Source organism: Haliotis cracherodii, unplaced genomic scaffold (assembly GCF_022045235.1).
Source record: "Haliotis cracherodii isolate W230 unplaced genomic scaffold, xgHalCrac1.p SCAF_4, whole genome shotgun sequence".
NCBI lineage: Eukaryota > Metazoa > Mollusca > Gastropoda > Lepetellida > Haliotidae > Haliotis > Haliotis cracherodii.
Window position 1 is genome coordinate 18802258 of NW_027266297.1, and position 25610 is coordinate 18827867.

Genomic DNA, 25610 nt, shown 5'->3' on the forward strand with positions numbered 1-25610 from the left:
GTTCAATGTTGTGAGAGAATTGCATTGCTGTCTGCTGTGATAATTGTAGGTGTTTCCGCAATAATGATGGAAGTTTGATAGCTGCTAACACCTATTTTGTGCACAATATGATTGGTTTATATTAACGTAAACATGAACACTGACGTTGAAACCCATATTCGCCAAAATCACACATGGCAAAAACTTCCAGTCAACATCAAACAGGTAAGATTGTCACACCCTCCCCTTCAACTCGTTGCAGTTCCATATTCTCTTGGTCCATGCAATGATTTGGAGAGGCATTGTCTATTTAGATATTCTGATTTTATTCCTGTGGTATTAGCTCAATGAAATGGACTTTTGCTAAACGCTTTTTTCGGATAGCCTTGGTTGTTTGGGCCCTGGTTGTTTGCCCATATCTACATGCCCATATCAATATCCTGTTGCTTTATTTAACCAGAAAACATGGCATGTACATTTTTATTTTTTTCTTATCCTTGTATTGTGTGTATAAAGCTGCTGTCTTGTCAGGTAAATTACGAATATCTTCATGGTATTGTCACTTGCAATGTGTAAAATATATTTACAGTCCATGACTGATGACTTTTGAAAAGATCTTGAAGACTGAGTCGCATGAAATTTGGTTGTTCTAGCATCGAGACTCGAAACTGGTACATCTGTGTATCAATTCAAAGATGAACTGAAAACAATGACTTATTTTCTATGACATTGCCTGATTGTCATCCCAAATGTTCTAGATATTGTTTTGATATTTGGTAATGATATACAAAAATGTCTTATCAAAAGTTGATAATGTCATGAAAATGTTCTGAAGATTCCTAATGTAGTCTCCAGAAAAGTTACTGGATTATAACATGTTCAGTCACATTGTCACAAATGATATCACAAACATTATGATGAAACATTATAAATGACAACAAAAACTATTTGATAAGGATAATTAATCATATTTTATCATGCATCAAATGTGTATGTCATGATTGATGTTCTTTTTGTGTTATATTTGCCCCCACATTGTTTGGTTCAGTGATTTAGCTAGTGATGATGATGTTGTACATTGCTATCTTTCTTTTTCAGAGTTTTGGGAATTCTCAAAGAGAGTATGACAAGGCAGTTGTGAACTTTAGTGTTAAAAATCAGCTTCGGTACAAAGGCAGTCTTGGTAATTGTATTTTTGTCTCATTATCATTAGCCAGTTTGTGTCTGTGTATCAGTACTTAACATGTATTGCGATCATCATCATGATCAATTTGAAGATTTAAAAACGTTTGATTCAGTTTTTTGTATGATTGTGAGAATGTGTGAACATGATAATATACCCACAGCCATTGTTATTGTCAGCATAGTTATGATCAAATGTGCGGGCTATGTAACTTCCATCACCTTATTTGAAAATAGGAAGGCGGGTGCCTCCATGCTCATGCGACCCGCCAGTCACGACCTTTAGTGGATTGTGGTCCCTCTCGGCAGTGGGTGATTTTACAAAGCGCTTTAATTACTTTCGCGGAGGTCGCGGGTGACAGAACTGCCACGGTGATTGAATTAATTAGTATCAAGCTATTAGTATCAAGGGCTTCACTAAGTACCGTCTCGCATACACGTTACGTCTGCAACTGTCGTAAGAGGTGTCTAACCTGCTTACAGCACTGGGTGGTCAGGTTCACTGACTTGGTTGATGCATGTTATTGTATGAGATTGATGCTCATGATGTCAATCACTGGATTGTTTGGTCTAGACTTGATTGTTTAGACCACTGTCATATTGCTGAGTACCGCGTTAAATGACAAACAAACTGAGCAAACTGCTGAGTAATCAAATAATTGTCAGTTAATCATGAAAAGAAAAACTACATACAGGATGATACACATGACCAATTTCAGTGATTATTATTATATTTGTTAGGATCCAGAAATGATCATGATAATGTTTTGGGGATTAAAATTTCAGTTCGCCATATACGAAAGGATGAGCGTCGTTACTACGAGGACCTCCTGCAATACAGCCGGGACCACCTCATGTTGTACCCCTACCATCTGTCTGATGTGGTGGTGAAAGGACTGAGGATCTCCCCATTCATCTACTACACCAACATGATGCAGGATATCATGACACAGGAAAAGAGTTATGACTCCCTCCCAAACTTCACTGCCGCAGACTGTGAGTGGAACATGTGCAATAAACATGATAAAATTTAAACTGAAAGTTTTTCTGTGAAACAAAACTGAGCTCAGCTTAATCAATGAGACATTATTATTTTTCTTAGGCCAATTTTAATTAATTTTTGGAAATTTCATCCCCCCTTTAATTTGTGTGTTGCCTTCTTTCTTCCACTATGAAACATGCCATTCATATTTATGAAAAATACTATTTAAACACAACTGTTGACACTTAATTACACAGATGCCTTGAAAACTTTGTTTATAAAATTAAAAAAATAAAATTTGTAATGCCTCCAGACTGCTTTTACAGCGGTAGAAACTAACAGTTTTCTTCCACTGGTCCTTATAATGATAACATATAGCAAAACCCTTAAAAAGGGCAAATTTCTACTAGTCCTTATGATACCTTAACCATTGGGCAGTTTGGCTAGGACTATAGGACAAGTGCCAACTTCTAACGCTGCTTTTATATATGTGGATTGTCACCTTAAGCATGTTAGGTTTGACATGTGATTGATTCATTTGTTTTTTATCTATAGCTAGAGTTTTAGGAATTGGATGTTTTGATTAAACTATTCATTTTCTGTCTTCTTCAGGCCTGAGGCTTCTAGGTATTGGCCGCAACCAGTACATTGATCTCATGAACCAGTGCAGGTCATCAAAGGTAGGAAGCTGTCATTGTATACTAATACTATTACATAGTCTTACATTGACATGATTTTTATATTTATTGTACGGCTGTGGCTAAATGCATGATATTTTGCTGTTGTAATGTAAAATGTAAAATCACTCACAAAAGACTTGCATGTTGAATTAAATGGTTTCTTCCATGAATTATTAGCTAATGAAATATGATTCAGTCCATGAACATGATATTGATGCCTTGACATAAGATGGCTGTGTGTTGCAGAAATTTTTCCGCAAGAAGCCAGTTCGAGAGTTGTTACCTGTTCAGCCAGTAGAGACGGCGAGTATTGAATCTTGGTGGATTGTAAACACAGGCTACATCACAGAAGATGATATCAAGGTACACTCAACTTTCAGCTGTTTGAGATGTCATGAAATGAGATGACATTGTAGTAGGGTACAATTGCATCTTGTCTTGCTTGAGTCAAATGTAGAGTGTGTCGTGTTTGAGATTACATTCTCTGTTGGTATTCCATGCTTAGCCCAGTTTGTGATGCCAGTTTGTCTTTGCAGATATGTGTTCAACCAGAGAAGACTGTGATAGACTCCATCATTGACATTGGTCCACAGACAGCTGGAGACCAGGATAAAGATGTTGTACATAGTGAGTAACCATAAGTTTTGCACTATATTTGATTGTTATTTAACGCCTCACTCAGCAATGTTACAGCTAAATGACAGCAGTCTGTAAATAATGACTGGACCAGGTTATCCTGTAATTCACTTCATGAGCATCGCTCCACGCATTTGGCATACGATGACAGGCATCAATGAGCCTGACCATTCAATCACATAAGTCGTCTCTTATGACAAACACAGTCTCCTTTTATGGCAAGCATGGGTTGCTGAAGATCTATTCTAAACCTGATCTTCATGAGTAGAGTAACCATAGTAACGGGTGATGATCACACTCTGATGACAAGATTATTGATGGTAATCATGTAGGGTATGGATGTTATCAATGTTTGCCAATACTCCATAATGAAATATGTGGTAGCTGATCACAAGTTGCTTTTTTCAAAATATTAAAAGCTTCCAAAGTAAATGGTGTTTATGATGTTATGTTTCAGGTTTGTATAGGAAGGGGCTGGTGTATCTAGATGTCCCTATGGCGGATGAGGATTGTATCATAGGTAGGTCATGAGTAGATGTTAGATGGTGTTGAATCAGGAGGTACTTCCCATTTCAGAATACATGAGTACCTATGATTGATGACCAGCCTCCCATGATGGGCTTCACAGCCTGGTACCATGGTAATCCTTTTGGTCACCATGCCTGCAGAGTGGGAATGGCACTTTGTGGGATGACCTAAGGAACACTGCTCGGGAGTCTCAGGGGTGATGGTGTGCATGCTAATGGTGTGGCTTGTTGCCTGCATCATTAATCACTGATTGTTCGTGCTGATGTTTAGTTTCATGTTTACATACTGCTATCCCTACATCCATAAATAATGGACATTAATTGGAACTCGATTTTTTTACCTAGTCAGGAAAATCATAGCACTATTAACAGTAGGGCTGGGACGATACACCAACTGTGCAATCCAATACATATAGAGAATCTCACCCCAGGTTCTTTTGATATCAAATATATCAACACGAGTTGATAAAAGTGGGGAAACTCTGAGGGTTGCCGAGGTTTTTTTTCCACTTTTATCAACGAGTGTTGATATATTTGATATCAAAAGACACGAGGGTGAGATTTTATTGATCATCCAACATCATTCTTCCAACTTTTTAAGTTTGTAGAAAGTAATAAGCAGTGTCTTAAGTGCAAAAAGTACTGCTAACAGCTTCAGTAGCAGAGCCATTAGTGATGTCATTTGATTGTGACATCATGGTAACCAATGACGTCAAAATGGTCTGCAAAGCATTGTGATGCAATTTCATTGCAGCAATATCTACAGTGTAGATATCACTTGATCTCACCCAAGCAATATCTCCCGTGGGAGCCAGTTTTGGATGATAAATCACGATACCTTTCTCACGATCCAATATGTATCATGATACATCCATGTGCTCTTATCTGTGGTCCCTAAGCTATTAGTTTCATAGACAGGATGGACAAATACCTGGGACACTGATGACTTACAGTTGGCAGTGTCAAGTATGGCTCAATGGATGAAAATGCTTACGTTTTCACAACTAATTTACTTATACTCAGTGTTAAGTGTAACAGTTATCAAAGCAAACACCGAAGTCAGAATCAATATTTTTTCTCAGCATGCGACTGTGATCGATACTTGTATCGAGATGTACGCATCAGTGTATCGTCCCACAACTGATTAACAGTAATATTTCATAATTTATATCCCTGAGTAGACAAGGCTGTGAGTAGTGGAGCAGTCTCACATTCACCACAGAACCAGGTTTTGTTCCCCACATGGTTCTAGTTTGTAGCATGCAGTCAATGTCCACCTGATCGCCTCCGTGGTCTAATGGTAGAGCTTCCACCCGGAGAGCGGAAGGTCGGGGTATTCATGTTAAACTGCGGCATGGTATCTCAGTGTGCTAGCACTATAAATCGGCATCAGTCTTGACCAGTACAAGCAGCCACACACACACATACAAGTGCATGCATGTCGCTATATAAGTGCAATAATCTTGGACGCGACGTTAAACCCCTTTTCGCCTCACCTCAATATGTCCACCTGCAAAGAGTCACACAAAAATCACTCATATCTAAAATATTGACTTGATATTCTTTATTGATAGTAATATTACATGTAATATGAACTTGATGAAAAGGTAACTACATGTACTTGTAACAGCATAATGAAAGAAATATGCTTAAATATATTTCTCTTGACCTTCTGATTGGTATGTTTCAGTATCAGAGATTATGTGTGTTCAAGGAATCCGCTGAAATAAGTACAGCAGTATAGTGTGTTGAGTTTTCTTTCAGTGCCTCCCCTGGAAGGGTTCGTGATGAACCGAGTTCTAGGAGACTACTTTGAGACGTTGCTGTACAAGATCTTTGTGTCTATAGATGAACACACTACTGTGTCCGAGGTACACCCATCCCATTATCTTGTGATGTTAATAAACAGAACATGACCAAAATGTACTGCCTATGTTAATTTATTAAGATTGTAATTGATAAGAACAACAGTAATTTCACACTGAGATTGTTGACCATAATTTAGTATACTTTTCATACATGAAGGAAATAATGAACTGAATCAATTACAAATGAGAAAGTAAACAGATTGAGATGTTTTTTTGCATTAGTGTAACTGCTATCCTACACATGTTCTGATAGCCTAAAACGTCAACAGTTCCTGGTATACAAATTTACAAATACAAGAGTGTTTTAACATGTTTAACTTACCGGTATGATCATTGTGCTTCTGTTTCAGCTGGCAAGTGTTCTAGAGATAGATCTCCAACTAGTAAAGGTGAGAAAGTAGTGCTCATTTGTTACCCACGTGGATATAATGTATAAAGTCCATTTCTGGTGTCCCTGGCCAGGATATTGCTGAAAATTTGCTAAAAGTGGTGTGAAACCACACTCACTCACTTTGTCTGCTGAAACATTGTATCCTTATCTCGATCCAGGTTATCCAAAAATATCTTTTTCTCGATAATTAAAACTTATTTATTTTACTCCCTTCAACTCTTAGGTAAGAAGTTGGCATACATACATCTGTTTCCACCATGTTTCATTGCTGTTTGATAAGACATTGAATTGCTAATCTCTAGGATCCCTGTTTTCAGAATGCTGTGTCTATGTACTGTAGACTAGGGTTTGCCAAGAAGAAAACCATTGACCTCAACCCCTATGAAGTGCATCCTTCCTGGACACAACAAGCTCCCAAGACAGCTAAGACCCCCGTTATGCAGAAGTAAGACAGGAGGAGACTTCCATTCATGTATTTTAGTTAGTGGTATTGTTTATGTGACATATTATTGTTGACAACTAGAATTGAGGCACTTGTCAGAGTATGATATTTGATTTCAGTATATTGCTTGTGATTGCCACAGACTCAAAGCACAGTACTTTGGGAAATCTGGGATGTTTTCACCTGAGAAACTCATTAGGATATTGATATCATAAGTCTGTAGTAAAGTGATTTGAATTATTTGGCGCTGTTTTGTATTTCAAGTACACATTTTCTGTGATTTTCTGTATTGCTTCAAGTCAAACAGTGATATGTTTGTGAGTCAAAGCTGCTGTTACATAGTTGTGTCCCTTAGTAGGTGTCTGACTCTAGGCATGTTGAAATCACTGATTCTGACTGATGCTAATCCTTGTGTTATCAGCACCTAGCATACTTTCCCAAATTAAACATCTACAACTGGCACCACGTTTCTTCTCCCATTACAATCAGACAGCCTTATTATGACTAATAGTTTACATGTAGTGACATACTGTTGAGACCTCACACACCATGTTTGTTATCAGTTGATCACATACAATAGTTATTGCTACCTGGTTTCAGATCTAGTCAGGATTTGTTGATTGACCTGAGTAATGCAATGGACGTTGATCTGACAGTCAGTGATCACTTCGAGTGCGACATGAACACCAACTCCAATGCAGATGCCTCTTCAATTGAAAGTGCAATAGGTAGGCTTGTGATGGGATTGTGGACAGAGTTCCTGCTGGCTTTTGAAACTGCCAGTCCACAAGCACTGACAACTCTAAAAATTACCAGTCCACCCCTAATTTTTGCCAGTCCCAACTTTCAACTAATAAAAAAACCCTATGAAAATTATTTGGTTTTAATTCTTTCAACTTCATGTTCAGTGCAAAGATGTCATCTCTGAAGTAACTTAGTTAGTTCTAAACGTCATTCACACAAACTTCAGTTACAATTTTCTCTTTGTTATTTAATATTTCGAGATGAAGTCGCTACAAACTGATATTTAACCTAAGAATAGACAAGAGGAAACCCTGATGGTAACAGACAAGCTGTCTTTGTTAAAAAAAATGTACTTATATGAATATCACCGATGTTACTTTATTTGCCGGTCCACAGGGACTGGCAGTCACATGAATTACCAGTCCAAGCCTAATTTTACCAGTAAAAAACTGGTAATTACCAGCAAACGGGAACACTGTGTGGAGCAGGGTCAGTTAGGGATAAACACTATCATGCAGCTACAGTATCTCTGTCGCTATGTCCCAAACAGCTTGAATAATAACCTGCCTTCTTTCACTTCACACTTACTCTTCAAGTGCTGATGGGGGAGGTTGGTTGACTGCATGACCTCATCACCCCTCTCACCATTGTGCTCAATCTGATACTGGAAACTGTTCTGACAGTGGTTAAGATTAAGGTTAAAACACGAGGAGTCCATATCATTGCCCTAATGTTAATATCAGAAAATCCAGATTCCCCTAGGATGAATTAATATAACAGAAAACTTCAAGGACTTCATGACCCTTCCTAGTTTCTTATCCTCATTCAACTCACTCTGGATCTAATGAAAAGAAGCATTGCTATCCTGACATTTGTTTTCTTTCTAATAAATGATTATTAATTAAGTTTGGGATTACAAATTAGACTGTTTGCTGTTGAGCACTAGGACATATTGAAAATGCTGTCAACATTTTGTCAGACATGTCTGATTTGTTCCTATGATGTTTTCAGAACAGAGTAACCAGACGTCGGGACAGAGCAAGAGGATAGCCTTCCTGTTCGACTCCACCCTCACGGCCTTCTTGATGATGGGCAACCTCTCACCAGTTAGTCTCACACATATCATTACAGAGTTATCGTTTTTTCAGTGTCATGTAAGGGAACTGTGTCTAGGACTCCTGATAGATCACCATTTCTTATGCAAACATTCTTTAGAAACTGAATGTCATTGTGAGTATATTTTGGAATAAGTTGAGTGAACTGTAGATTTCTGTTTTATTGTCAACATCAATTTTCATTAATGTGTATTTCAAATTCTTAACAGACAACCTATGGTATTTGCCACAGCTTAATCTGGAATACTGTCATCAAACATACCATTCATTTTGCTTGTATGCAGACCATTTGATCCTCATCATTGCTTGTTGATTGATGTGAGAGCACATGTTACTGCTACAGGACTGGCACATCATTAGAGTGGATTTTATTTATGTGAAGTACTTTCAAGTAGGAGAAACATACATCAGTCTTACATCTTTAATGAGGCAATAGTGTCCTGGTCTAATTGTAGTTTTGACAGTGACAGCAAGATTGACTGCTTAATGGTACATGTTTTGTGTCCAGGGTTTGAAGAGCCATGCTGTCACCATGTTTGAAGTGGGGAAACTCAGTGACGAGTCGATGGATAGCTTTCTCTCAGAGCTGGAGAAGGTATTGCTGTAGTGTAATCAGTGTTTGAAATATAATAAATTGTCAGACTGCCATCAGGACCCACAGGATTGAGAAGCTGCAGGCACTTACTAAACTCATCGGGCCCTCATTTAAAGAACTGCAGCTTACTGTGACATAAATTTACTTACTGCAAGCCATAAGGACCCTCACGAATTTGAAACTCCGTGCACGACACAAGGTTTGGGCAGGCGCTTATTTGGAACACTGAGTGTAATATGTCTTTATTTATCAATTATGTATGTGGATTTATGGAATTATATCTATCATATAATCAAGATAGAGGCGACTAAATGGATCAGGTGGTCAGGCTTGACAATATGGTTGATGACATGTCATCGTGTCTCATATATTGCCATCATATAACTGAAATATTGTAGAGTGGGGTGTTAAAAAACAAGAACCCCCTAATTTAGTGTGACGGCCCAGGTTTCCTTTCTTAAACAAAACAGACATTTTGGTTTTGTTCCCCCAATCAATGATTTCTCTATCAGGTTGGCTCAGATGCTGAAGGGGAAGCAAGGAGGTACTTCGACCACGCCCTGACGTTGCGCGACACGATCCACTTCCTGCGGCACAACAAGATCCTGTGTGAGGACACAGACAGTGTGAACGGTCAGGGCATTGACCTTCTGAGGTGTGAGAGTCTCCTCAGCCTGGAGCCAGCCACCAGAGCCAGGGTGCTCAACAAAAACTACAGGTACACTCTGACACAGACACAGACACACACAGACACAGACAGACACAGACAGACAGACACACACACACACACACACACACACACACACACACACACACACACACACACACACACACACACACACACACACACACACACACACACACACACACACACACACACACTGTCAGTTGTGTGAAGCTAGCATAATGAATTTGTCTGAAGGAACTGCGACACTCATAATACATTAGTCCTGAAAAAACAAACCTGTTACCTTGTCAGATATAACTTTTGTCAAAATGTAAAGGTTATCAGCATGATCAGTTTTGTTTTGTTGATGCCTCTTGAAATCTTATTTGTTGACCATTTATGTATAGTAATGTCAATGGTCTTCAATTTTGTAAGGGTAAACTGTAAGTTGTGTTTGGGGAATTAACAGTGAGATATCGTTTACTGTGTGTAGTCTACTGGTGTCGATGGCTCCTCTGAGCAATGAGATCCGCCCGGTCAGCAGCTGTGTCCCCCAACATATAGGACCAGCCATTCCGGAGGTGAGCAGCACCCACTGGAGGGGCACAGCAATCCTTATAGGAAACCTGTGTATCTATCTCAGAAGTAGAGACTGGGCTGTATTGGCAACACATTGTTTATGGACATGTTAGTTCTTTAGATACAAGTGTTAAGAAATTCCCATACCAATTGCAAAGGCATTATGGAATCTCTGGCCTCTTCAAACATTTCATGAAGCGAACATCTCTTCTCTCCTGGAATTTGTCAATTGATAGTTTTAGAGTTTGCATAGATTGTGTTTCTGGTAAATGTAGCGTTGTCGACTACCCTTGTTAAATGGAATGGAAATGTTTTAGATACACAATTTCACTTCCAACTACTCAACAATGCTGATCTGTTATTCAAGAATACCAGTATGGAAAGGCATGATTAAAGTGAGACAACTCTTCTCTTTCAAGTATGATATTTAAGTGTCTGAATTTGAACTACAGGTTTCCTAAATGCTATTTACATATCTATAAATGTTATACAAAAGCACTTAAACATGTTATGACTCTTGTCAACTGTCACCTTTGTTTTGGATGTGAAACTTGTACTGAGTGTTCACAATGCAGCTTTGTGTTGACCCAGGTGAGTTCGGTGTGGTTCAAGCTGTACCTCTACCAGCAGATTGCCTGCGGGCCTCCCTCTCTGCTACTTGTGAAGGGCACAAAACTCCGCAAACTACCTGCTGTGTTCCAGGTACAGTGCTCTCGCCTCTAGCAGCCATGTCCAGTATTTTTTTGGAATTGTATCGTAAATATGCAATTAATAATTTGACAACACAGACCCTGAAGGAATGTATTGCCCTAAAATGAAAGTAATATCAAGGTTGGAGAAAGGTGTTATGCAAGTAATAAGTTTGCAGTGTGAAATAGATAGAAATAGTGAAATCAGCGTTAGAAATTAATTTTAATTTTGTTTTCTCTTGTCCGCAACAAGTCTGCCTAATGGTGAAAAAATGGTAGTCCACATGGAAACGTGACTACACCTCCCTGAATGTTACTACAAGCTGACTTGTGCTAAGTTTGAACCTTGTTAATTAGAAACATAGTGTGTCAAAGCCGTTGTGTGATATATAAATTTCAAAATGCATTGTCAAACTCTCGAACTATTAGTATACTGAGTGCTAGATTGCTTATTTCAGAGATATGAGCGTCTTCTGGTGACGACATGGGGTCATGATCCAGGCATCATCGCCACCTCCAATATTCTCCTCACTCTGAACGATGCCCTCACACATTCAGCAGTCCTAGTACAGGTAACACAATTTTGTTGACATACTCAAGGTTGTAATCCTCTGTGAGTAGAACACATCTTCGTCTCATGGAATGGACCAGGTGTCGCACAAAGTCCTGGAGCATGTTTTGCTGGAGCATGTTTCGAAGTTCCTGGAGTATCTGTGGAACACGTGGTTGACGTTGAAGGCGCCGATCCATCTCATCCCACATGTGCTCGATTGGTGAGAGATCAGGGGAGTGAGCCGGCCAGGGGATGACATTCACATTGTTTTGTTGAAGAGAATCCTGAACAAGTCGAGCAATAGGAGGCCGGGCGTTGTCATGTTGAAAGGTAATGCCTGGGCCATGACGATGCAAAAACTGTAGAACAACAGGGCTGATGATCTCTTCGCGGTAGCGCTGTCCATTGAGATTTCCATCTACCACTATCAAACGGGTTCTCTGTCTTGCTGTTATCCCACCCTATACCATAACGCTGCCGCCCCCGAACCGATCTTCCATGACACAATGATTGATGTAATGTTCACCTTGATGTCGGTACACTCGAATCCTTCCATCGCTGTGGCTGAAGTGAAAACGAGACTCGTCAGTGAATAGAACTTGTCCCCACTGCATGGCCGTCCAGCGTAGACACTGTCTGCACCACTGTAGACATGCTTAGCGGTGGTTTCCCGTCAAAATGGGACGTCTGGGGAGCCTTCTGGCGACAATCCCTGCACATCTGAGACGGCGACGTACAGTTTGTGAAGATATTCGTCGAAGGCCAGGGATGCTTCTTGCAGTCCTGCCACTCCGAGGATGGTCTCTGACTGCATTCATCTGTTGCCAATGTTGCCATAAACACCAAATGGTGTTTCTGTGGACGTTAAATTGTCTTGCAACATCACGTTGACTCGATCCTGCTTCAAGCATACCAATGGCTCGCAGACGCTCATTTTCTGACAGGCGTGGCATTTCGTAATGTTCAATAATTGCGTAATTTTGTTGTTTTTCTGATGGTTGTTGTCAGCACGATGCTAAACAATGCATATGGAATCCCGTTAAGTCACATGTTTTTATACTCATTCTTGGGTAGTGAAATGCACTGGGCTTGCATAAAAGTCAACTTTTGCATGGAATGCATGCTTTTCTGTAGCAGTTGCGGTTTTGTGATTTGATTCCATACATGTACTACAATATTGAAAACCAAACTTTACTTGTTTGAAAAACACAATAAAATATTGGTGTCACAGGAAGTTTTGTTGTTGAGTATATATGTGTACCTGTAAGAACAACAAAAGTAATAATACAACAAGGGAAGCCAACAGTGAATTGGCGCTGATAGGTGATTAGAATCGGACAAATGGAAGCCAACACTTTACAGTTAATTAGCGCTGATAGGTGATAGGAGGACATTGGACTTGTTGTCAGGTATTAAAATCTTTGTTGCTGTGTCTGTTTCCTAGGGTCATGGCTACATGAACGATGGAGAAACCGTGCAGATACCATTCCCTCTCAAGAAAGATGAACCAGGTAATGTCAGGCCATTAGGTAATACAAACTTATTCAGGATATATTATTGTATTGAGAGTATTTCTGTTTGTTGAAAAGTGGGTAAAGATGGATTCTGATGGTTATTTTACTTCTACGTGTTGATTGTTAATAGTTGTTTGACATTTTGTATCAGTATCTTGTTGAACATGTTGAAGGGAATTCAAACAAGTATAACCTTCGGATAAATAAACATTTACAAATTGATAACCTCAGTTCTTGTTTTGTTCATTTTTAATTTTCTGTTTAATTTAGTATTGGTATGTCTTTTTAGTCTTGATAGTTTTGCAAAAACAATAAGCCAATAATGCCTTAATATAAACAATAGCTTGTTGGACAATGTCCTTTGAGAGAAAGGTCAGGGGAAACAACATTATCCTCCCATCAATGCATGACAACCTCCTTCTGTATCCTCACTGCAGGGTCACTCAGCAAAGGTCACCACAGCTATCACCGTGTGATCCAGTCCCTCTCGACCAGCGTCGACCTGGTGCACACGTGTGGCTTCATCACACTCATCAGGCCAGGCAGAACGTGCCGCAAATACAATGACCAAATCGCTTCTCCAATCAATAAATCATGCTCCTTGACCTCGATTGGTGAAAACCTGGAGAAACCGACCAATGGGATCAAAGATGACTTATCAGCTCAAGTATTAGCATCAGAGATTGATGCTTTGGATAGTGTGGAGAATTCTCCGTCAAAGCCATCCAAAGATAAATTGACTCTGCATCTAACGGGCGTGAGTGAAGACGGTGTGGGCGGCCACCCTGCAGAGGGAGACTGGCTGTTGCTTGACTGTTCCTTCGGTATACCACTGTTTGATACTAGTTTGAACAAAGACATTTGTAATAAAATCTCCTCTTTGGGACTTTTCAAACAGGAAAGGTATGTGCTATTCATTTTTTCAGTTTACCAAATATATCAGAACTATTTCTTTTCTCACTCACTCACTCACTCACTCACTCACTCCATACACTCACTCACTCACTCACTCCATACACTCACTCACTCCATACCCTCACTCACTCACTCACTCACTACATACACTATAGTGAGCATTGTGTAGTGGGGTCTCTTATTCATATGCCACCTGGGCACGCCAGAAACCTATAATTGTGGGTTAGCATTCTGGTTCGTCCTGATTATGTTTTTCAGGTTTGTCAGCACCAAACCCATGCTTGTTCGTTTCACCAAAGTGGTAATTGACTGAGACCTGCCCCACTTCGGGCTTTCCTCCCACATTAAGCTGACATGCGGTGACATAACTGGAAAACTGTTAAAAGCGGCGTTAAACCCGACTTGCTCACTCCCTCTAAATTATATGATGAATCATTATGCTTGTTTAGGGCCATTACAAAACATGATGTAGCTATATGATGTATAGTTGTTGTCTTGATGTAATGAAAGACAGAATGATATCTTTATTTCCATGTAAGCCGAGTCCTTATGATTTGATCACAAATAAACATATCCAAATGACTTATTGTCACAGTAAGCAAAAATGAAAACACTCAACATGCTCAGGATTGAAGCAGATGTCAAATGTTGTTGGTTGATGTGGTGATTGTGACAGTACAGTGTTTGAAATACGTGCTGAAGACCCGTGGCAGGTAGATCTTGTGTCAGGCCCATAGTTTCAGATTGTATGGGTCATGGCCTGCAGTAAATTTATGTCATTTTATTTGCCACAACAAGCTCCAGTTTTTAAAATGAGGGCCTGAAGGGTTTCGTCAGGGCCTGCGGCTTCTAAAGTATGTAGATCCTGATGGCAGCCTGGCAGTATTATGTTTCAAACACTGTCGTAACACCCATGTCTCTTCTGCTGTAGTCTCCAGGGTCTGCTGCATTCCAGCCGTCTGCTGTCTCTCCGACTCCTGGACTTCATCACTGAGTGGCAGGTACGTCACTTCCCCACCTCCAGCAGCAACAGTAACAGTAACATACACTGTGTACCTCACAGTCGAAGTCACAGTAACATACACTGTGTACCTCACAGTCACAGTCACAGTAACATACACTGTGTACCTCACAGTCACAGTCACAGTCACAGTAACATACACTGTGTACCTCACAGTCACAGTCACAGTCACAGTAACATACACTGTGTACCTCACAGTCACAGTCACAGTAACATACACTGTGTACCTCACAGTCACAGTCACAGTAACATAAACTGTGTACCTCACAGACACAGTAACATACACTGTGTACCTCACAGTCACAGTCACAGTCACAGTAACATACACTGTGTACCTCACAGTCACAGTCACAGTAACATACACTGTGTACCTCACAGTCACAGTCACAGTAACATACACTGTGTACCTCACAGTCACAGTCACAGTAACATACACTGTGTACCTCACAGTCACAGTCACATACACTGTATACCTCACAGTCACAGTCACAGTAACATACACTGTGTACCTCACAGTGACAGTCACAGTCACATACACTGTGTACCTCACAGTCGCAGTCACAGTTACAGTAACGTACACTATGTACCTCACAGTCACAGTCACAGTCACAGTAACGTACAATGTGTACCTCACAGTCACAGTCACAGTCACATACACTGTGTACCTCACAGTCACAGTCACAGTAACATACAATGTGTACCTCACAGTCACAGTCACACTAACATACAATGTGTACCTCACGATCACAGTCACAGTAACATACACTGTGTACCTCACAGTAACAGTCACAGTAACATACACTGTGTACATCACGGTCACAGTCACAGTAACATACACTGTGTACCTCACAGTCACAGTCACAGTCACATACAATGTGCACCTCACAGTCACAGTCACACTAACATACAATGTGTACCTCACAGTCATAGTCACAGTGACATACACCGTGTACCTCACAGTCACAGTCACAGTAACATACAATGTGTACCTCACAGTCACAGTCACAGTCACAGTAACATACACCGTGTACCTCACAGTCACAGTCACATACAATGTGTACCTCACAGTCACAGTCACATACACTGTGTACCTCACAGTCACAGTCACAGTCACAGTAACATACACCGTGTACCTCACAGTCACAGTCACAGTCACATACAATGTGTACCTCACAGTCACAGTCACAGTGACATACACCGTGTACCTCACAGTCACAGTCACAGTCACATACAATGTGTACCTCACAGTCACAGTCACACTAACATACAATGTGTACCTCACAGTCACAGTCACAGTGACATACACCGTGTACCTCACAGTCACAGTAACATACACTGTGTACCTCACAGTCACAGTAACATACACCGTGTACTTCACAGTCACAGTCACAGTCGCAGTAACATACACTGTGTACCTCACAGTCACAGTCACAGTAACATACACTGTGTACCTCACAGTCACAGTCACAGTCACAGTCACATACACTATGTACCTCACAGTCACAATCACAGTCACAGTAACATACACTGTGTACCTCACAGTCACAGTCACAGTAACATACACCGTGTACCTCACAGTCACAGTCACAGTGACATACAATGTGCACCTCACAGTCACACTAACATACACTGTGTACCTCACAGTCACAGTCACAGTAACATACACTGTGTACATCACGGTCACAGTCACAGTAACATACACTGTGTACCTCACAGTCACAGTCACAGTGACATACACCGTGTACCTCACAGTCACAGTCACAGTAACATACAATGTGTACCTCACAGTCACAGTCACAGTCACAGTAACATACACTATGTACCTCACAGTCACAGTCACAGTCACAGTAACATACACTATGTACCTCACAGTCACAATCACAGTCACAGTAACATACACTGTGTACCTCACAGTCACAGTCACAGTAACATACACTGTGTACCTCACAGACACAGTAACATACACTGTGTACCTCACAGTCACAGTCACAGTCACAGTAACATACACTGTGTACCTCACAGTCACAGTCACAGTAACATACACTGTGTACCTCACAGTCACAGTCACAGTAACATACACTGTGTACCTCACAGACACAGTAACATACACTGTGTACCTCACAGTCACAGTCACAGTCACAGTAACATACACTGTGTACCTCACAGTCACAGTCACAGTAACATACACTGTGTACCTCACAGTCACAGTCACAGTAACATACACTGTGTACCTCACAGTCACAGTCACATACACTGTGTACCTCACAGTCACAGTAACATACACTGTGTACCTCACAGTGACAGTCACAGTCACATACACTGTGTACCTCACAGTCGCAGTCACAGTTACAGTAACGTACACTATGTACCTCACAGTCACAGTCACAGTAACGTACAATGTGTACCTCACAGTCACAGTCACAGTCACATACACTGTGTACCTCACAGTCACAGTCACAGTAACATACAATGTGTACCTCACAGTCACAGTCACACTAACATACAATGTGTACATCATGATCACAGTCACAGTAACATACAATGTGTACCTCACAGTCACAGTCACAGTCACAGTAACATACACCGTGTACCTCACAGTCACAGTCACATACAATGTGTACCTCACAGTCACAGTCACATACACTGTGTACCTCACAGTCACAGTCACAGTGACATACACCGTGTACCTCACAGTCACAGTCACAGTCACATACAATGTGTACCTCACAGTCACAGTCACACTAACATACAATGTGTACCTCACAGTCACAGTCACAGTGACATACACCGTGTACCTCACAGTCACAGTAACATACACTGTGTACCTCACAGTCACAGTAACATACACCGTGTACCTCACAGTCACAGTCACAGTCACAGTAACATACACTGTGTACCTCACAGTCACAGTCACAGTAACATACACTGTGTACCTCACAGTCACAGTCACAGTCACAGTAACATACACTGTGTACATCACGGTCACTGTCACAGTAACATACACTGTGTACCTCACAGTCACAGTGACATACACCGTGTACCTCACAGTCACAGTCACAGTAACATACAATGTGTACCTCACAGTCACAGTCACAGTGACATATACTGTGTACCTCACAGTCACAGTCACAGTAACATACACTGTGTACCTCACAGTCACAGTCACAGTAACATACAATGTGTACCTCACAATCACAGTCACAGTAACATACACTGTGTACCTCACAGTCACAGTCACAGTAACATACAATGTGTACCTCACAGTCACACTCACACTAACATACAATGTGTACCTCACAGTCAAAGCCACAGTAACATACAATGTGTACCTCACAGTCACAGTCACAGTCACATACAATGTGTACCTCACAATCACAGTCACACTAACATACAATGTGTACCTCACAGTCAAAGTCACATACACTGTGTACCTCACAGTCACAGTTACAGTCACAGTAACATACAATGTGTACCTCACAGTCACAGTAACATACACTATGTACCTCACAGTCACAGTCACAGTAACATATACTGTGTACCTCACAGTCACAGTCACAGTAAAATACACTATGTACCTCACAGTCACAGTCACACTAACATACACTGTGTACCTCACAGTCACAGTCACAGTAACATACACCGTGTACCTCACAGTCACAATCACAGTCACAGTAACATACACTATGTACCTCACAGTCACAGTCACAGTAACATACACTGTGTACCTCACAGTCTCAGTCACAGTAACATACACTGTGTACCTCACAGTCACAGTCACAGTAACATACACTGTGTACCTCACAGCCACAGTCACAGTCACAGTAACATACACTTTGTACCTAACAGTCACAGTAACATACACTATGTACCTCACAGTCACAGTCACAGCCACAGTAACATACACTATGTACCTCACAGTCACAGTAACAGTAACAGTAACATACACTGTGTAACCTCACAGTCACAGTAACATACACTGTGTACATCATGGTCACAGTCACAGTAACATACACTGTGTACCTCACAGTCACAGTCACAGTAACATACACTGTGTACCTAACAGTCCCAGTCACATCAGTTTGATTAAGATCTTTGGTCTGTCTTTTCCAGACTTGATTATTTACAGACCGCCATCATATAGCTTGAATATTGTTGAGTGTGGCATTTAACAAAAAACAAACAAAAAACAAACAAACAAACACTTTCCCCCACTAAAGTACTTCACGAAGGAGTGTTAACCCCAACCCTCTCGGTCACATCTGTTTAGAGGGATCTTGCCTTTACTATACATGGCCTGACCTTATCACTCTCATCATAATTCAGGTGCATGTGTAAGATGGTATATGTCCCAAAGCCACAAGTTGACTTGTATTGAATTGCTGAGTAATGTTTTCTTTGTGTAGAACCCATCTGTGATATCAGAAATTGAGACGTCGGGTGTGCCGGAGGACAAGGAGGAACACTCTGCAATCTACCCCACACAGAACATCCTCTTCTGTGACGGCCTCCTCTCCAGATGGACCACGCTCTGATCACACATGGTCCGTGACATGAGTACCACTCTGTACCACAGCATCACCAATGACAGATCGCCTCTACTGGAGGGCAGATCTGGCAAATCTTTCACATTGTGTTTGAGGCTGTCTTTATTTTCCATATGTAATGCGTGTTCTAGGTATCTGACTAATTACAATTTCGGACAAACCTCGTGGATTCACCTATGAATTATCAAAACTACCAGGGATTTGATTCGAATGATATTTATTATGAATGATGCCAAAGTGTCTATGGTCTTCATGTTTTGAAAATTGCCAAACACATGATGGATGGATATTTGAAAAATTGCGAATCTGATCACAAAGATCTCTGGCCAGGAGAGGTGAAATATGTTTACACTTGAGTAAAATTGTTATTGGCAACAGATGTGAAGTCATAGTGTGGGGACGTTTCACTGTTTGCATCTTGGCATTTCGAAATGTAACTTAGTAGAAGTCCATTTCTGGATACCGTGGTATAATGCCATTTTTGCCAGACAGCATTGAGGCATTGTAAAAGCATTTATAGATGTGGTTCAGAATCATACTGTAGGGAGATAGGTTCCAGTCTATGATTTGTCAACAAATTAATGATCTAAAGTTTTCCCTTGATACAGCTGTGAGAGGTGTACGTTACCTACTCAATCATCTCTATGGGGGTGTAGGTGTAGTGGTCTGTAGCAGAGAGGAACACCAGCTGCAACATCTCCTGTATGTGGGGATGTAGGAAGTTCTTCTGGGGACCATGTCAGTGTGTCGGCTGACTTGAGAACAACTCATATAGCTTTATTGCATTTGTGGTGTGTAAAAGTATATGCATGTCTGAAGTCTAATAGGACAGTTTTTCACCTGTTTGATAGCATTGACTTTTTAATCACAATCAACTTGGGCGTGTAAGCTGGCTGTAAAATAAAGGCAGTGTGTCTGTAAATGTCATGTTTTTTTCTCAATACATTCAGAAGCTGTTAGCTGAGTTTTCAAACGAACTTGAGATAGTTTTCTCAGGAGCTGAGGAACCTAGTCAATCCGTTTGGAAACATTTTGATCACATTGATACATGTTCCAAAGAATACTGTGCAGTATCTGATTGTGTCAACATGTCATGTATTTTCATAAAGGACAGGGCACGACAAGGGCAATTTCTTTAATACAAGAAGTGTAATTTCAAATTTACAAACTCTTTTCAAAGCTGTTATGAAAGGCATCATACATGGTAATAATGTCTGACTACTTTGAAACTCTTCAATACTTGCCATATTAGGACTTATGACATGACCAAGAGCTGATGTATCATGATATAGTTGAAAGGAGTGAAAAAGGCTGAAATGTTAAAAACTCTGGAACATAACCATGACCAAGATGATTTTCTTGCCATATATTTGGGTCAAATATTACAAAAACAGTTCTGAAATAAGTCTACAGTTAGCCTTTGTTACATCTTTCAGCCTCATGCCTCTGCCTTTGGAATATGTAGGCTTTGAAAATTACCCATAAAAAATCCTTGTTCTCTGTCATATGTACTCTTCTCAAAACTTTTCATGACTTTTTTTTAGGAATTCCAATTTCCTATTTAGTTCTGGTCCTTTGACTAGATGATGTCCATCTGTGACAGATGACCACAGTCATGATATACAGCTATAGCTAGTCACTAGCTGTCGTTAAACCTAAATGCTCTACTTGTTTTCTGATGATAGATCCTGAGCTACTGATCATATATTTGAAGACTTTCATCTTGGTGCCGACACAGTTACAGTGTCACAGATTATTTAAGACCTTTATCATTGTTCATGTTATGGCTAAATATTTTGACGAATGTTACTGTAAAAATTTAAAGTATCCCACATCAACCAAATATATTTGTACAAAAACACAAATATATTTTATGAGAGTCAGGGGTACATATGGCAAATCGTAGTAGTCATGGAATTTTACAGGCTTGAATCTGGAAGTGGATTTTATTTATTGAATGTTACCTTGGGTGCCATGTTATGATATTGACGTACAGTACACAAGTAGGTAGTGGTGAGATGTTCCTCAACCAGTCTGTGATGTTCAGTAGGAATTGTTAACATCAAGTGCTTATTCATTGAGGCTGCCTTATGTAGAGTTACATGTTTAGTCCGTCTGTACCGGAGATGCTGTATTTACAGTACTGTACTGTGTAAAGTTGAGGCCTTTTGTCAAGGACCTGTCATTTAGTAGAGGGCTGGGGTAGATGACTCATTGAACCTCCATGAATAAATCTCTTTTTATTGACCCTCCCTAAATATCTGTCCATTTTCTTCATGAAACTCACATAGACACATATTGATGAATAGCTTTTTCTTGAACATGAAATGTATATTAGTTTTCTGAGGAATTTCTTACTAATTATTGTAGCATTTGTTTAAAAGGTTAACTTGTTGTTATGTTATTTCAATACAGTTCACCTAAACCAGTTTTAAATATTCCCTAAAGGGCTACTGGTACAGGGGAGATAACTCTTCCTTTTATATTTATAGAGGGAACTAAAAGGGGAAATAACTCTGTTAATTGCATTGATTTGTCCCTGTGGGGCACAAGCACATTCCACAGTGTAGAGTGGATGCAGTTAAAGATTGTTTCCGCTTATGAATAAATATGATTCCAATAAAATAATTGTACAATTTGTTCAAGACACTTTGCAAAATTCCTGAGATGTATGTTTGGTGACCAATTCTGGGTCTACTGATATTTAGCATATTTAAACGTTCCATTCAATAGTGCCTAAGGAAGCTGGGTTCAATATGTAGTGGGATACGTGACAACTGTACCCTGGTCGAGAAAGACCATATCAACCCTGTTCTCTCCATCCCACCACAAAAGGTGACTATGCTTGTCGTAAGAGGCGACTAACGGGATCGGGTAGTCGGGCTCACTGACTTGGTTGATGCATGTCATCAATACCAATTGCACGGATCGATGCTCATGATATTTATCACTTGATTGTCTGGTCCAGACTTGATTATATACAGACTGCAGCCATATAGCTGGAATATTGCTGAGTGCGGCGTTAAACAACAAACAAACAAACCTAACCATCCCACTCACCACCCCTGTAGTAGATGACAGACTCCCTAGAGAAATATCATATGAAGGTGCGGGCGTAGCAACATAAGCAATGTATCTACATGTTTAATATATGATAAAACCAGAGGCTTTCATGTTCATGGTGTAATAACTGTTTATGCTGATGCAAAGCTATTTTATCATGTGTGCTGTACAAATGTTTTTATTCCAATCAATTGTCTCCCGAAATGTATTTTTTTTGGTGTTGATGTGTTCTAAGAAACTGGAGAATACTACATCTAAAGACAAGATGTGGAGGCTGTTTAGTTGAAGGAAATGTAGATTTGTATCATACACTCTTGTCTCTCCTGATAAGACATTCCTGGGTGTCGGACTGTAGAACATCAGGAGTCACGTGGAATTATAACCCTATGGTGCATTATGTCCTTTGTTTTGCCGGGTCATTATTCTTCGTAATGACCCCTGGACACGCAACATGCTGAGGCTGGATGATTCGATCCGGACAAGGGGATCAAGCCTCGGTTCATGGTTTTGCGTAGTCACGTAATTGACTGCGTATGTGGATTAACTGGGCATAAGTTGGTTAGTGCGGCCCCTGTGAAGGTGATAGAGACCTGAACATTCTAGGCTAATGCCTTGAGCTTTGAAAGTCCATATCACCTAGGGAAGGGCGCTATATTATACTTGTTATATGGACAGGAACATGATTCAGTGTTTAGCCAAATGTTTTACTTCTTTGTAAACCGGTCTATGAAAATCCAGAGTGTTTTTGTGGGATTAGCAGTGATCAAGGTAGATTGTTTCCTATCTTGACAATGACAATAATGTGATGCATGCAATTCAGGATATTAACAACAGTCATCATAATATCGGACCATTTTGTATCTGTGCTGGTCAGGTAGGTAACCCATAGTGATCACCTTGTAAACCCGGTTAGTCACAACTGATTCTGATTTATTGTTTAAAAATATACACAAGTGACCATACTTCACAAATGGCAATTTGGCTTTCAGACTATATGGAAGAATGCAGTGTACATGCATTAGCTTGAAACTTTAGGGTGTTTGTGTGGTAAGAATATAATAGTGCTATGGCTGCTTTCGGTCAGATTTTACCCTCAACTAGTGCTCATCCTGTACCCAACACTGCCACTTGTAATGGGATCAAAGGTTGGGATCTTAACGTTTATCTATTATTGCTGCCCCTTTGCCATATTTTCACAACTTCGTTGAAAGGTGCTTCAGAATATTGTCAACATTTCAAGTGAATATGTTATATAACTAAAACATTGTCCAATTTGTTCCCTACTGCTCAAGTGGCAGAGAGTAGATCAGAAACAATAGGATATTAATGTGATAAATAATTGTCTTAGTGGAGGTAGTTTTAGTAGTGATATTTGAAGTTCTGTATGTATTTAATACCATACAACTCTCATTAGGGTTAGAGATATATTGATTTGTAAATAATCAGTTAGAAATCCATGAATGTTTCAATATACACACACATAATGCAATAATCACTTCCTCACATATTCAGTTAAACTTTGATATCAATTTACTCCAAAGACTTATTATCCATATATGACATTGAGAATCGGCACCAGGTTTGAAAATATTGTATAAATATATACTGAAAAGAATCTTTTTTAAGTCAGGCAGTGATGATGATGATGATGATGATGATGATGATGAAATATAAGATTCCATTCCACATATAACAGGTAAAAGTGCATTACAAATCATTCCCTCTTCAACAGTTCAGTGGTTACTCTGACTGAATTCTTGTTTCACCAAAGTGGTCCAAGGTGCATTTCAGGCTTTCCTTCCTCTTTAAGTGGACACACCCGGATATACCTAACTTGCATCTTTTGTTAGACACATAGGAGGGAATGTTGTTTTACAAGGGAGTCTACAACTTTTCACCAATATTACTGTGGCCCGTAACTAACCATATCGGAACCAGACAAATCAACAGCATGAGCAACAAAGATACCACAACATCAATCAGACATCCAATCCACTTTTAGTCTGCCCCTATGACCAACATGGGGTACTGGGGACCTACTCTGATAGGGTATTCCAACATGATGAAAGGGTTCTTTTTTATTGATACATTATTTTGATCTGTTGTCGGACACAAATTGTAGGTAATAAGATTTGACAGTCTCCTGCTAGTCAGTCATGTAACATTGCTGTATATTTTGTAGTAAGACTAGGTCATATATTCTGTTTATATCTAATTGTGTGTACATAGATGTAATTATCGTTTAAAAGCAATTAATATGCTGTCTTAATTGTCAATAAACATGCAATGATATGGATCAGAGGAATTGGTTGAATTTTAATTAAGAGTACTTTTATCTAGAATTTCAAGTTGATTAATTCATCTCTTACCTGTTTGTATTTTTTGTTGTTTAAATACTGTTGTTTTCTGTTTGTTCAACTATTGTACATTTAACACTGAAGCATTGTTCTGTAAGATATGTCATGTATATAACCAAATAATAAATGTCTCAAAAGCGTTCTACTATCTATGACTTTGACTCCATTTCCTGGATTTCAGAGTGTTAGTTTTTTACTGCTAACAGGGCAAGACACTAGGACTGGGATGAATCCAAATTTACTACCCGGGTACCCACCCCTCTATTACCCAAACCCTACCCGGCTACCCGCTGCAAGTCACAAGAGACGGGTACAAAATGATTGAATGGAAAACGTTTGACTGTACTCCTGTCAAAATATATTTAGATACACGTATAATCCGATCTGCTCATGCGTTGACTGAAGTTATAATTATGGAAACATATAAAGTCAGAAGGATTGTGTGTATAGTCAGAACGAAATTTGTCACATATAGTGTAACCATAGAGTTCTAAATATGTTTTGCCATTAAACAATATAATCACGTGACTTACTACAGGTCCGAGTAGTCCTGTGGGTACCCGGGTC

General features: G+C 39.9%; 1 protein-coding gene across 1 annotated transcript; it reads left to right on the forward strand.

Annotated features, from left to right (window-relative positions):
* On the forward strand, window positions 1–25163 carry LOC139478584 (protein FAM91A1-like). Its single transcript, XM_071261123.1, has 21 exons — window positions 1–204; window positions 1078–1162; window positions 1948–2157; window positions 2756–2823; window positions 3070–3186; window positions 3360–3450; window positions 3917–3979; window positions 5751–5857; window positions 6205–6243; window positions 6563–6690; window positions 7288–7415; window positions 8443–8537; window positions 9055–9141; window positions 9654–9859; window positions 10302–10389; window positions 10979–11089; window positions 11535–11648; window positions 13074–13140; window positions 13581–14046; window positions 14990–15059; window positions 19483–25163. Exons 1-21 carry the CDS (start codon window positions 133–135, stop codon window positions 19609–19611), a joined length of 2541 nt encoding a protein of 846 aa, XP_071117224.1. The 5' UTR covers window positions 1–132; the 3' UTR covers window positions 19612–25163.
* Window positions 25164–25610: the final 447 nt, after the last annotated feature.

Coding starts and splice junctions, on each gene's coding strand:
- LOC139478584 (XM_071261123.1), top strand. CDS start 133: ATGAACACTGACGTTGAAACCCATATTCGCCAAAATCACACATGGCAA. Junction 13,141..13,580: donor TCTCAAGAAAGATGAACCAG/GTAATGTCAGGC, acceptor TCCTCACTGCAG/GGTCACTCAGCAAAGGTCAC. Junction 14,047..14,989: donor GGACTTTTCAAACAGGAAAG/GTATGTGCTATT, acceptor CTTCTGCTGTAG/TCTCCAGGGTCTGCTGCATT.